Source organism: Onychostoma macrolepis, chromosome 23 (assembly GCF_012432095.1).
Source record: "Onychostoma macrolepis isolate SWU-2019 chromosome 23, ASM1243209v1, whole genome shotgun sequence".
Classification (NCBI taxonomy): domain Eukaryota; kingdom Metazoa; phylum Chordata; class Actinopteri; order Cypriniformes; family Cyprinidae; genus Onychostoma; species Onychostoma macrolepis.
In genome coordinates this window covers 10138503-10152589 of record NC_081177.1, presented here as the reverse complement: position 1 = coordinate 10152589, position 14087 = coordinate 10138503, and the positions used below count along the sequence as shown (strand labels likewise).

Here is a 14087-nt window from a genome sequence, read left to right as displayed (position 1 = left end):
TTAAATTCTTTTTTTTTTAATTTAACAATTAATGGCTTATTCTGAATGGCCAAGACTGGAAAAAGATTATTTTTTTCCCAGTGTATCTTTTTCCACAGATGGGACCTACTGTATAACAATTTTCAGTCTAGAGTTAATTGAAAAAGAAAAAGCATGCATGAATTTGAGCTCTTCTGTAAACAAGTTTGTCCTGAAATATGTTAGACTTTCTTACTAGATTTATTTGTAATGGCAGAAAGTGAAAAAAAGGTATTACTTGCTGTCAGCATCTTTAACGTTGGATTACCTTGGTTATGGTACTGTTAAAATTTCACCAATTTGGATCACAGAAGGAAAATTCTCAAGAGCCATCCAAAACACACAATGGAGCACACACAAATGAAAGGAAATCCCAACCTTGCAACTATATTCTGAAGCGTTCAGCCAGTGACTTTGATGACATTTCACAAAATCATAGAAAAGGTGGAGGACAGGTCTCTCTTCACCCACAATGCCACAATGCCACACTGCCTCACTTCCAATAACAGTTACACCTCAAGATTGACTCCATGAAGGCCAGCAGCTGATGCAAAACCTTAGATTCAGCAAAGATACATTCTCCCAGTCTGTTCATACAGCATAATGCCACCAGGACCAGGGAATTATTGCCACAATAAAATTCTGCGCAATATCACAGCCTTATTTCATTCTGTGTAATTAGGAGCAGAGAAGAAACATTCCTCATGCAGGAGCAGAAAATAACTTCTCTCTCTTTCCAGTTGATGAGATTTGCTTCTTATTAAGGGCAGTTTATGCTTCCACCGCTGAAAGGCATGAGGCACAGAACAATAAAGAAACATAATAGAAGAGGAGGATTACTGGAGTTTCTTTCCTTCCCTTCTCCCCTATCTAGTGTTAGGTGTCTGACTGCTATTGACCAGAGTTTATTAACTTCTGTAAGAGAAGGGAAGAAGAAATAACCTCAGGTAAAACCCAGGATTTATCTTCCTTTACAGAGTTTTCGTTACTGTCATACAGTCCCTATGCTGAGTTCCCAAATCAGGTTCCTTTTGAAGCAAGAAAACGGTTCCTATTTCCTGAGCAATAGTTCAGGACTTGGGTGAATTAAATTCAAGAGCAAAGTGTTACTAACACAAAAGTACCAAAAAACACCATAGTGTTATTATGTTTTTTATTTTGTTGTTGTTGGATATATATATGTATGCATGTATACGGACACACTTCTGTTAAAAAGTTTGGGGTCTTTGTGTGTTTATATATTTTTTTCTTTGTGCGGTTTTTTTTTTTTTGAAAGTCTCTTATGCTTATCTTCTTTAAAAAGATTTATTTGATCAAAAATACAGTAAAAACAGTAATATTGTGAAATAAATATTATTGAAAATAACCTTTTCTATGTAAATATATTCAAAATTATAATAGTAATTTATTCCTGTTAGTTTTTAGTGTCACGTGATCCTTCAGAAATCATTTTAATATGCTGATTTGGTGTTCAAGAAACATTTCTTATTATTTCCAATATTGACAACAGTTGTGATGCTTAATACTTTTGTACTTTTGTTATTTCCAGGTTCAAGTAAAAAATAAATAGCAATTATTTTAAATTATTTTTTTTTTTGTAACATTATAAAATGTTTTTACGGTAAATTTTGATTCATTTACATTTCTAAATGCGATTTTGCACTAAAATTTCTCTATGCCACTATTTAAATGTGGTAAAATGCGTTAAATATTCACATCTAGCCAGTGAAATACACCTCAAATAATTAATCAACCATGTTTTCTGCAAATTCACAAACAATATTCCAGTCACAATATTTATCACGCCACATTACCAGTAACACAGTGCCATTCCATGCATCCATCATGCAGCGAACGTGAGGCTGCACTTGCCCCTGGTAGTGGAGCACAGATGGACGGATTGATCCTGGCCTCTAGAAGCAGGATCATCTACCTCCCACTGCTAATTGCTGATAGCCAGCAAAGTAATGAGTGATGAATTCCTGCCTTCAAGATTCTGCTGATTAAGCTGTCTGGAGTGTTGCAGAGGCAATACGTGTGACCAGAGATGATCACTCACGACCGCCTTCCTCTAGCTGACAGGTGTTTGAGCCGGCGTAGTCCTCATACATCTATCATGAGTACAAAACACATTTTAGAATAAGACGGTGCTGTTTATGTGTGTCTTTGAGTAGAGACACTTATTTGGGGAAATGCCAAAAATTCTACTTACCTGACAGCCATTGCTTTCTGTTTGAGTTGTGAGGTCAAAGGTCAGATGCAAGTGCTCCTATGAGACAAAACACAGATTGAGTTTGCATTCACAAGGTGTGTCTTTAATTTGAATGGGAAGCAGGAAGTCAGAAAAATTTATCTCCCTGTCATCTTCAGTCCACCCTGGCACAACGTTCTGCCCCTCCGCAACGGCAGCAGGGGGAAAATAAAACAACAACAGTTATTAATGAGGTGTTGTGCCAAGTGCGCGCATGCATGCATTTCCCGATAGCAAATCCACTTCCTTAATGGCATACCCAATTACTTCAAGAGGCATTAATACACTGAACGTGAGCGTGAAGCTTCACTGTAGCATTTCTAAAGTGGAGAAGGCTTTTGGCTAGTGTGAGTGTCATCTTAAGAGCTCCTTGGCTGATTAGACCACATACTTTAACCGTTCTGAAAATATCACCATAAAATTTCTAAATGTCTTCACTGAAGTATATTTTTGCGAGCGAGAAATTGTCTGAGGGCTGAACGAGAACGAGAGCCAAATCAAGCCCGAACTAATTGCTGTAACGCAGTCCTTAAAGTGTGACAGAATATATATTAATCTGCCTGATGAGAGTTCATTAATCAAGATCAGCATCTAAAGCCATTTTCCTCTCAGAGGAAATATGCAAATGAACTCTAATTTAAATACACACCACAAAGCTAAAAGAAATGGACTTAATTTTCTAGCCAGTGCGTAAAGAATGACCGGCGACCACGGTTCTAAATTGAGACACCAGCTGGGAATGATTGCTATATAGCTGAAGCCATATGTGGATGAAGTCCACAGCATGTGCACATCCAGGCGGTCAAATCCACCGCAAAGGGAAGCTGTGAGATGGGGAATTAGCCTCACCAAAGCCTGCTGAACACAGCCAAAAGTATGAGAGTCCCTCATTCAGCCAGAACAAATATTAGCAGAGCTAAGTAATAATATTAGCAAATATAGTGGGATGTGCTTTAGCCCCATATGTAACTAGAGCCTTAATTGCCTACAAAGCTTTTAAGATTACACTTTAGTACCTTCTAGATTCAGAGAATGTGACTGTTCAATATAAGCTAAGGAGTGTCAAGTCATGCCAAGTGAACGTTAAGTTTAGCTAAACAGCCTTTGACTGTTGGCCAGTGTAAGTGATATTTTGAATATTGAATAATACTTTTGTATTGTAACATAATAAATTGTAAAAAAAAACAAAAAAACATTTGAAAATGTAACGTAATGAAATAAAAAAATGTACAGACATAAATAAAAATACACAAACATATTTATATATGTATATGAATAAAAATACACATTATAAACATTTATATATGTATGTATGTGTGTATATATATATATATATATATATATATATACTGTATATGTATGTATATGCATATAAAGGTGCATCTCAATAAATTAGAATGTCATGGAAAAGTTCATTTATTTCAGTAATTCAGCTCAAATTGTGAAACTCGTGTATTAAATAAATTCAATGCACACAGACTGAAGTAGTTTAAGTCTTTGGTTCTTTTAATTGTGATGATTTTGGCTCACATTTAACAAAAACCCACCAATTCACTATCTCAACAAATTAGAATACTTCATAAGACCAATAAAAAAAAAGTTTTATTGAAGTTGACTGTGGACTTCAGAAAACACAGTGGGCCAACACCAGCAGATGACATGGCAGCCCAAATCATCACTGACTGTGGAAACTTCACACTGGACTTCAAGCAACATGGATTCTGTGCCTCTCCACTCTTCCTCCAGACTTTGGGACCTTGATTTCCAAATGAAATGCAAAATTTACTTTCATCTGAAAAGAGGACTTTGGACCACTGAGCAACAGTCCAGTTCTTTTTCTCCACAGCCCAGGTAAGATGCTTCTGACGTTGTCTCTGGTTCAGAAGTGGCTTAGTAGCCCTTTTGCTGAAGACGTCTGAGCATGATGACTCTTGATGCACTGACTCCAGCTTCAGTCCACTCCTTGTGAAGCTTTCACAAGTGTTTGAATCAGCTTTGCTTGACAGTATTCTCAAGCTTGAAGTCATCCCTGTTGTTTGTACACCTTCTCCTACCCAAATTCTTCCTTCCAGTCAACTTTGCATTTAATATGCTTTGATACAGCACTCTGTAAACAGCCACACCTTTCAGTAATGACCCTCTGTGACTTGCCCTCTTTGTGGAGGGCGTGATCGTCTTCTGGATCATTGCCAAGTCAGCAGTCTTCTCCATTATTGTGGTTTCAAAGAACAAGAGATACCCGGAATTTATACTGTAGGGATGGTCATTAATTGAAACTCAAATGTAAATATTCTAATATTTTGAGATACTGATTTTTGACTTTCATGAGCTGTTAATCAAAATTAAAACAAAAAAAACTTTTGAAATGTTTTACTTTACATGCAATGAATCTAAAATATATGAAAGTTTCACTTTTTGAAATAACTTCCAAGAAAAAATGAACTTTTTCACGACATTCTAATTTATTGAGATGCACCTGTATATGTATGTATAAAGGTGCTGGTAATCGATTAAAAAAAATTAACTAATTAATCGCATGTTTTTTCATAAATTAATCGCGATTAATCCCACCTAACATTAAACTTTTTAAGTATACTTTTATATTGCAATAATTTCACATTTAATCTTCGAATTAATGTAGAAACAACATAAAAACAGTATTTTTTAAAATATTTGTTTAATGGCATCTTTTTTTATTACTGAAGGCCAGTATCACTGGTACCAATACTGATGCCTCTATAAAATTTTTATTTTTTTCCTAATATTTTAGGAAAATATTTTGGTAGGATTTGCCAACCAACCTATAGTCATTTAACATTACAGTATAATTGAGAGCAATCAATTTTAATATTTATTAGACCTTAATAAAATAACTTATAATTTAAGTGAACTTTAAACAATCTTCACATAAACCCATTATAACAAATGTCATATTTAGCTACCTGTGCCCTTCAGCAGGAAATATACAAAAATTGAATAAAGTTATCAAACACTAAATTCTAAATTAAATATAGATGAATCCTTAAAGCTATAAAAGTTATTGATTTCCTCTTTTTTCTTTTGTTTTTTGATGAACAGACATCACAGAAGCTTGGTTAGATTAATAGGTTATTTTGGGTGCTGTTTCTTTAAGAGCTGCAGCTACTGAACATGGCACGGATCTCACACATCTTATTTTCTCTCAACTCTTTCACTTCAGGTCTTAAAGTCTCTATTAATGAGCTGACGAGTTGAATCGGGTGTGTTAGATGAGGGTGACAGTGCTGGGCTGCTCCAGGACAGTTTTGAAATCCATTTCAGAGACATGTTCTTAATTGCGACTCATATATAACATATAATACATGCATGCACAGATTTAATCACTTTCATGACTTAACGGACCACGACATTGCATGCACGCCGTTTCTTTCGCGCTTTGATATATGATATGATAACAGCCACAGCGCACGCCGGTGCCTTTGTGAGTGCGATTGAAGAGCATGCGCGCCGAGTACAGTAGCCTACCGTTTTCCGCGCTCGTTTGACTCGCGCCTGACGCTGAGGTAAAGTGGAATGCGCCTTTGAAACATCTCCTGTTTGATGTGCTCGTAAAGATGTTCTGTAACTAATGCTGCCTTCACATGCTACCGGAAATTTCCTATTTCCCACCCATGATGTCGTGATTACGAGCTTGTCGTATTCAAGTGCTTTAATGTCGGAAAGAATAAAATGTAGCATCCCATTGGTTGACAATCATAACATTCACTGCGCTATACATGCAGTTCGCTGACAATTCTGGAATTTCGGTCAAATACATGCTTATTTCATTGCTTATAAAACATACAATATGCTTCACATGATCGTTCATATCTAGCCTATAAATACACTACATTTGCGACAAGACAAAGGGATGTAGTTGTTGTGAGAACAGCATTGACAGCAGCAATGGTTGTTCCCTCCACCATGTTTAAAGTTTATGATATGCCCAACTAGGAAACTCGGGTATCAAAATTATTTCCGAATTTCACAGTAGTAAATACGACTTGAGAGGCCGTTCACGTTCAATTTCTGATTAGGAAACTCATATTTACGATAATTCCGATAGCACGTGAAGGCAGCATAAATAAATTTCTTGCCCTTCTTAGCAAGAAAAAAAAGAGACAGAGGCAGCAGTTGTGAGTGGGGTGGCCAACACTAGCCCTGCCCCTGTGTTAAAGGCGTTAAATATTTTTAATGCGTTACACTGAAGAAATTAATTGCCTGCGTTAACGCGCTAATTTTGACAGGACTAATATATATATATATATATATATATATATATATACAGTTGGGGGAAAAATTATTTGATCCCCTGCTGATTTTGTACGTTTGCCAACTGAAAAAGAAATGATCAGTCTATTTGAACAGTGAGAGACAGAACAACAACAAAAAAATCCAGAAAAATGCATTTCAAAAAAGTTATAAATTGATTTGCATTTTAATGAGTCAAATAAGTATTTGATCCCCTATCAATCAGCAAGATTTCTGGCTCCCAGGTGTCTTTTATACAAGGAGCTGTTAGCTGTCTCCCTTTAAGAGAGTGCATCTAATCTCAGCGTGTTACCTGTATAAAAGACACCTGTCCACAGAAGCAATCAATCAATCAGATTCCCACCTCTCCACCATGGCCAAGACCAAAGAGCTGTCCAAGGATGTCAGGGACAAGATTGTAGACCTACACAAGGTTGGAATGGGCTACAAGACCATCGCCAAGCAGCTTGGTGAGAAGGTGACAACAGTTGGTGCGATTATTCGCAAATGGAAGAAACACAAAATAATTGTCAATCTCCCTCGGACTGGGGCTCCATGCAAGATCTCACCTCGTGGAGTTTCAATGATCATGAGAACGGTGAGGAATCAGCCCAGAACTACATGGGAGGATCTTGTCAACGATCTCAAGGCAGCTGGGACCATAGTAACCAAGAAAACAATTGGTAACACTACGCCGTGAAGGACTGAAAGTTTAAAGTTTGCCAATGATTCAGAGGAGAACTGAAAGTGTTGTGGTCAGATGAGACCAAAATCGAGCTCTTTGGCATCAACTCAACTCGCCGTGTTTGGAGGAGGAGGAATGCTGCCTATGACCCCAAGAACACCATCCCCACCGTCAAACATGGAGGTGGAAACATTATGCTTTGGGGGTGTTTTCCTGCTAAGGGGACAGCACAACTGCACCGCATCAAAGGGACGATGGACGGGGCAATGTACCGTCAGGACCAGGGCATTGAAGCCAGCCAGGGCACTGAAAATGGGTTGTGGATGGCTATTACAGCATGACAATGACCCAAAACACACGGCCAAGGCGACAAAGAAGTGGCTCAAGAAGAAGCACATTAAGGTCCTGGAGTGGCCTAGCCAGTCTCCAGACCTTAATCCCATAGAAAATCTGAAGGTTCGAGTTGCCAAACGTCAGCATCAAAACTTTAATGACTTGGAGAGGATCTGCAAAGAGGAGTGGAACAAAATCCCTCCTGAGATGTGTGAAAACCTGGTGGCCAACTACAAGAAACGTCTGACCTCTGTGATTGCCAACAAGGGTTTTGCCACCAAGTACTAAGTCATGTTTTGCCAAGGGGTCAAATACTCATTTGACTCATTAAAATACAAATCAATTTATAACTTTTCTTTGTTGTTGTTGTTGTTGTTGTTGTTATAATAATAATAATAATAATAATAATATGTATATGTCTACCTGGTCTCATGGCATTTACGTACCTGGGTGCACTTTTTAGCGTGACATTAAATACGTACCAATAAGCACATATCACTGCAGTTTCCAAAATAAATGAACACTTTCACACAAATTTACAGAGTTGCAATTAATAAAGCGTAATTTTCGCACAATTACTTGAAGAATATCATGCTATGACTTCAAAACAATATTAATATGCTGGGAGATTTGAAAACTGATGCTTTTGAACGTTAGCATCACACATATTCAGCTTCATATCTATGGGTTTTCATAGATGACAAGTTTGTTCGGTAGCTCACGGAGTACGGAGACGGAGACGGACTTAGGAGACGAGAAGCACCGGTTCGAATCCCGTAACTACGGTTCGACAAAGCAGTTCAAACCTGTGTAAAAGGAAGCTCAAATGGCGCAGTTGCATCAGCTAATATGTTTTTATATCAGTTTTGCATTTGTTAACACTATCGGGTAGGTTTAGGGTTGGATTTGGTGTAGGGCATATTTCCAACACGATAGAGCATTAACTTTTAGCGACAGTCCCCGGATATCTGAATTCTGAATCTGAAGCAATGTAATAAAAAAACAGCAATACGTACCAATATCTACGTAATAAAAACGTGCCAGGGTTCACATATTGAACCTGTGTTTTAGCGCCACTCAGTGGACATTTCTATTTCAAACTGCGGCGAAACGTGCAGCAAGGTACATAAACGGTGTCGCACAAAAGTGCGCAAAGGTACATATTTTTATGAGACCAGGTTGGTGTGTGTGTGTGTGTGTGTGTGTGTGTGTGTGTGTGTGTGTGTGTGTATATATATATATATATATATATATATATATATATATATATATATATATATATATATATATAATCTTAGATTTCAATTTAATGACAAAGACATTTCTTGCAGACATATATATGAAAAATTCCACAAATTTAATTATTATTTTATTCTATTACCAGAATAAAAATAAAAAAAATAAATATAATTATAACTTTACATTTCAGAAAGAAAATTAACATTTAATGAAAAACAGACATTTCTTTTATATTTATAAAATAAATAATATTCATATGTAATATTACATTTTAATATGGATTTTTATATACAGTATATGAAAAAGTGCAAAAGTTGAATATTTATTTATTTTTGTAATCAATAACTTACAATCACAGTAAATCGTCAATCTTTCATGTAAACAGCTTTAATTTGACTGTTTATTTGAGGGTGTCAAATCAGAACATGCTTGTGCTGCTCTAGCAAGTCTTAGAAAAATGTAATCAACCAGCTCATTCTGAATCATAATATAATCCCTAAACCTCAGTGCTCTAGTGCACCTAAAGGCTCCGCCCCAACGCTGAATAATAAGAGGTCTCCAATACGAGATCATACTTCAGACATGGACCCCTACCCCAGCAACTGCACACCCCCATGCTCAGGGTTCATTTCCTTTCCACTGAAGGCTTTCAGAAAATAAATCTCAAGGACAATAGCTGCCATTAATTCACTTATTTACTGAGCGGGAAAAGCTAATCAAATTCTGCCGCTGCTATCCGTCCTTCATGCATTTGGCTCTCAAATTAACCTCTCAGTGGCCCTTTCTGTGACTGAAGAAATGCTGATATGCAGCATGCCCTCCTGGAAGCATCCTTCCACCGAGAAATACTCGACAAGGGCTGGTTTAACCTGATGACTTCAGCTTGAAATTGGTACAGATGAATGCCACTTGACTTTAGTGCAATATTACTTTTTACAAAAAATGAAATTGCAAACCAGCACATAAGAAAAATAAGAGCTGCATTCAAATTAAATTCTGCAAGTCCCTATTTTAATTAGTTTCCTGTGTCAACATTGATCAACATTATTTTCTATATGTAATCCTCAATTGCTTGAACACCCTTCAAGTACTCGAGTCACTGCCATTAGAAAGTCTCAATTCCTATCTATCAATCTATCGAGATTTCCCAATAAACCCACACATAAACAAGCCCCCCAAAAAAGAAAACCAGTATTTGATATGCCAGCTTTTATATTGTGCCACAGAACAGAAAAGGTGCAAGCAGCTTTGGTAACTGTAAGTCCATACAGTTCCGCCAAACCTCAGAAACATGAAAGGCCACATGTAATGTTAATTTAAATCTCCTCCTGCGTGTGAGCCCAGCTCTATCAACTTCTAACTACAGAAGCTTCTCTGAGACCTGATGCACAGGAACATCAGAGGACTGAAACTCTTTCCCCTAAGCAGGCCGAGAGAAATAGGCAGGGTGGAAATTGCATTCTCACTACCCCCTGCCAAGTGCATTTTCATATTTCCATTCCCTTATCATACGTCTTTGAAAGCCAGGAGAGTATGGGGGCCAGTTGTAGACTTTGCAGATGTCTGTTTGATGCCTTCACAGCAGACTTCCTCAAATGTATCCCAAATGAGCCAAGAAAACATTCAGTGCTAGGTGTCCAAGGACCAATTTTGGATGGCTGATGAACGAGGCCATTGTAGGGACACAGTATGTTTGGCCTGAGACAAAGTAACAAAACACACCCCACCATTTCTTTGATATCAACAGACTGTCAGATGCACAAGGCATATTAGTCCTCTTGGGGGTGGGTGATATTTTATCCCCTTCAAAACAGGATATGAAAAGAAGCCTCAGTGCTGGAAATTTGCTTTTGATAACTTGACTGGGGTTGCTATCTTGGCGAGCACAGTTGCCTCCAATCTGACCCTTGGGGTATCATCATTTCTCACAAACAAGACTTCCAATGATCTGTAACCAAAGACAGATGTGTCACTGTTCAGTTCGAACCATCAGACACCATGCAAAAGTTTAGCCATGTCATGTTCCTGACCCACAAATACACCTTATTACTGAAACCCACATGACATGAAAAGTAATAAAAGTGGTTACCATTTCAGAGTGCGGCAGGAGAGAAAGGTTGCTGGGTTGAATTCTCAGGTGTGGTGCAACAACGGCTGCAAGTTTGTGTAATGTTTCTTTCCTTTCTCTACCAATGAAACTGCAAATTCACCAAAGCAATTAAAGCGCAAGTTCACCCAAAAATGAAAATTCTGTCATTAATTGCTAACCCTCATTTTGTTCCAAACCCGGAAGACCTTCGTTAATCTTCAAAACACAAATTAAGATATTTTTGATGAAATCCAAGAGCTTTCTGATCCTGCATAGACAGCAATGCAACTGACACGTTCAAGGCCCAGAAACGTAGTAAAGTCATCGTCAAAATAGTCCATGTGACATCAGTGGTTCAAACTTAATTTTATGAAGCTCTTCCGTGTCAGTCTCCACCGCCATTTACAATACCACGAAGCATGCGTGTGATGCTGGACATTGAACATGGTAGTTCCATTGCTGTCTATGCAGGGTCAGAGAGCTCTCGATTTTATCCAAAATATCTTAACCTTTTGAGCGCTACGGTCCCACATATGGGATTTTCATTTCCGTGCCGCTGGGAGTACGGTCCCACATATGGGATTTAGAACGTTCGGTGACGTGGCATAACTGCCAAATTCAAACTGCGTTTTCGCGCGTTGACTGACGCTGAGATGCAGCTGCACTTGTCATATAATCGCATCTATGCAGTGTTTTTAACCACATAATGTTTATTTTATGCTTTAGACATTTAAATACACATAAGTACTAGTAAAACAATACATTTAGAGTTCGTAAAATACACTCAGATATTTATGGAAGCAGCAATAACAATCCATTCAAATATAATTTTCAGACGTGTTTTATTAATATCAAATACACATAGTGTAAGTAACTATAAAGTTCACTCTATTCTTCTCCCATCTCACCCGCCACTTACTTGCATGTATTTCGCGAGAAATTGATGAATTTACGTGATGTAAATCTGACTGACAGGACTCTCTGAACTGCAGCGCGAACAAACATGGTGGCGCCCATATCACATTACAGATCACGATCAAGATCATTCAGAACTGTTTTTAAACGATAAAACACACTCATTTGCACATATTTGTGAATCGGAATATCAGATAGTTGATTATATGGTAAGCAAGTTTATGAATATTTTGAATAAAAAAGTAAAAACGAAATAAAAGCGATCCATCTGTCGTACAGTGTTATTGTGGCCGCGGTGTGTCACGTGACAATCATGACGCGTCGCCATGAAAACATTAAGGGGAAACGTTCTAAAATAACGGTCACCTAAAAAAAACTCACTCTGGGGGGACCGCTGGAATATTTTAAACTCACCACGGAAAAGGTTAATTTGTGAAGATGAACGAAGGTCTTACGGATTTGGAACGACATGAGCGTGATTTTCATTTTTGGGTGAACTATCCCTTTAACAATTTGTTACTCATGGGGTGATACTACACTTGGCCCTGCTGCAACCTGATTACAATTGAAGAAACTATTTGGCAGCAAAATATGCATTCTCATGGAGAAAAAAACTAAAAACTTGTTGACACTCCAAATCCTTGCTATCCAGTTCCCTTTTGTTGAATCAAGACAAACAAACTTAGAAATGATGACTCTTGCAGCATATACAGTAACAGTATATGATAAATTTGCCTTCTCATAAAAAGACAATGGATTACAAACAATAAAACTGATTAACCTAAAGGAAATGCTTACTGAATGTGAACATCACAACAGAACTTGATATCATATAGGCTCATGAATAAAAAGTAAAATATTCATTAACACAAAATCTATAAAGTACTGTAATATCATCACCACTTGAACTTTGTGACTTACTGCTGAGAATAAATCACATAGATTGGGAAGGAGCACGAACTCCTCAAGTCTGTGTAGCTGAGAAAGAAAGGAGAGAAGCTTATTTCTGAAAAAATAAAAATAATAATATAAGCTTGAATTTTTTTGGAATAAAAACTAAAAAAGGTTATTGCGATCTTATATCTTGGTAAGCTTCCATAGTACTATGTACAAGACTACATTAGAATAGACAGAAATGCAAAACAAACAGCAAGAGCTGCTGAAAGAATTAGAGGGAAAAGCAGCCATACAGAAGGAGGACAAAAACAATTCATCAATGATGTAAATGCCATCTTGTGACGCCATTTAGCATTCACACTGCTTGCCCTCAGGAAGCACGTCTACTGGCATGGGAATATACTTAACATGGTGGGCACATACTTGAACCCCCCCCAATCTGCTAACCCTATGCTCTCTCTCTCCTGCTTCACCAGCTCTGGGGCGAGCGATGGGCTACGAAAGATTAATGCATCTTCAACGGGATGCGTGAAATCAAATTAGTGTATAGTCATCCTAGTATGAACCAGGCTTGCCCTAAACAAGAGCCAGAGACTCAATCATCCTAAGCCCTTTTCCAACCATTGTAAAGCATGGTGTTAATTATTCACAGATACATAAAATTAACTGTATTTTTTCGTTCTCCATACACAGATAAGAAACAAGACAGCGACAATTTCTCAACAACAATGAGCTTTTTCAATGAAGGGGGACGATTCTAATTCTATCATCTGATAGAGTGTCAATATCTCATATTCTCCATAATCAAATAGTCACTTATGAGGAGAAATGATGTTGTCATGCATTTTCCATTTCCTTGTATAGACCGAGCACATGGGCTCCGACAACGCCTCGCTTTCTCATTTCGGCAGTGCTCAGATTACATCACAAGGAGAGGTGCGAAGGCGCCACTCATAACAATGTCACATTGCATTAAGTCTGCCATGCCACTTGTGGGCCTCAATCAAATTTTAGCTGACTCTACCTATCTGTGACTACAATTGGATTTGCTCAGAGACGACGGGGATTATGGCTACTTCTGTGTATATATATTCCACTTTCTTCAATCTAGCATTTGATCACGCGATCAAGCTCTTGGGGAATAAGCCGCTTCAGATAGCTTTGGTGCGTAATAACCTATGGGGATTGAAGATGGAGTGAATGGCAAGGGCAGGGTGTTCAAATACAGGCAATATTACAGGGACAAGTCCCAGAGTGAAACACTGGAAGTAGACAATGATCCTTGTTATTGAGGGAAGTCATGCTTCTTCGGATACGGGTCAGCCGGGTCAGACGTAAGTGTATGAGGGAATGTGTGTGTGTGTGTGTGTGTGTGTGTGTATATGTGTGGA

The 14087-nt window shown here is 37.9% G+C and overlaps 1 protein-coding gene across 2 annotated transcripts in view; it reads right to left on the bottom strand.

Moving 5' to 3' along the window:
- Positions 1–1102: 1102 nt before the first annotated feature.
- The window catches only part of LOC131532186 (uncharacterized), a 62150-nt gene continuing 49165 nt past the window's right edge, over positions 1103–14087 (bottom strand). Inside the window, exons 10-11 of one of the 2 annotated variants that reach the window (XM_058763669.1) lie at positions 2231–2287; positions 1103–2129 (exon numbers count right to left, since the gene is read on the bottom strand). Coding sequence is in view for 1 of the 2 variants with exons in the window: in XM_058763670.1 (XP_058619653.1) it covers positions 10714–10743 (30 nt within the window). In the remaining variant the exon portion in view is untranslated. Of the gene's footprint in view, positions 2130–2230; positions 2288–10116; positions 10744–14087 lie in introns of those variants that run through there. The other variant, XM_058763670.1, reaches the window with a different exon arrangement.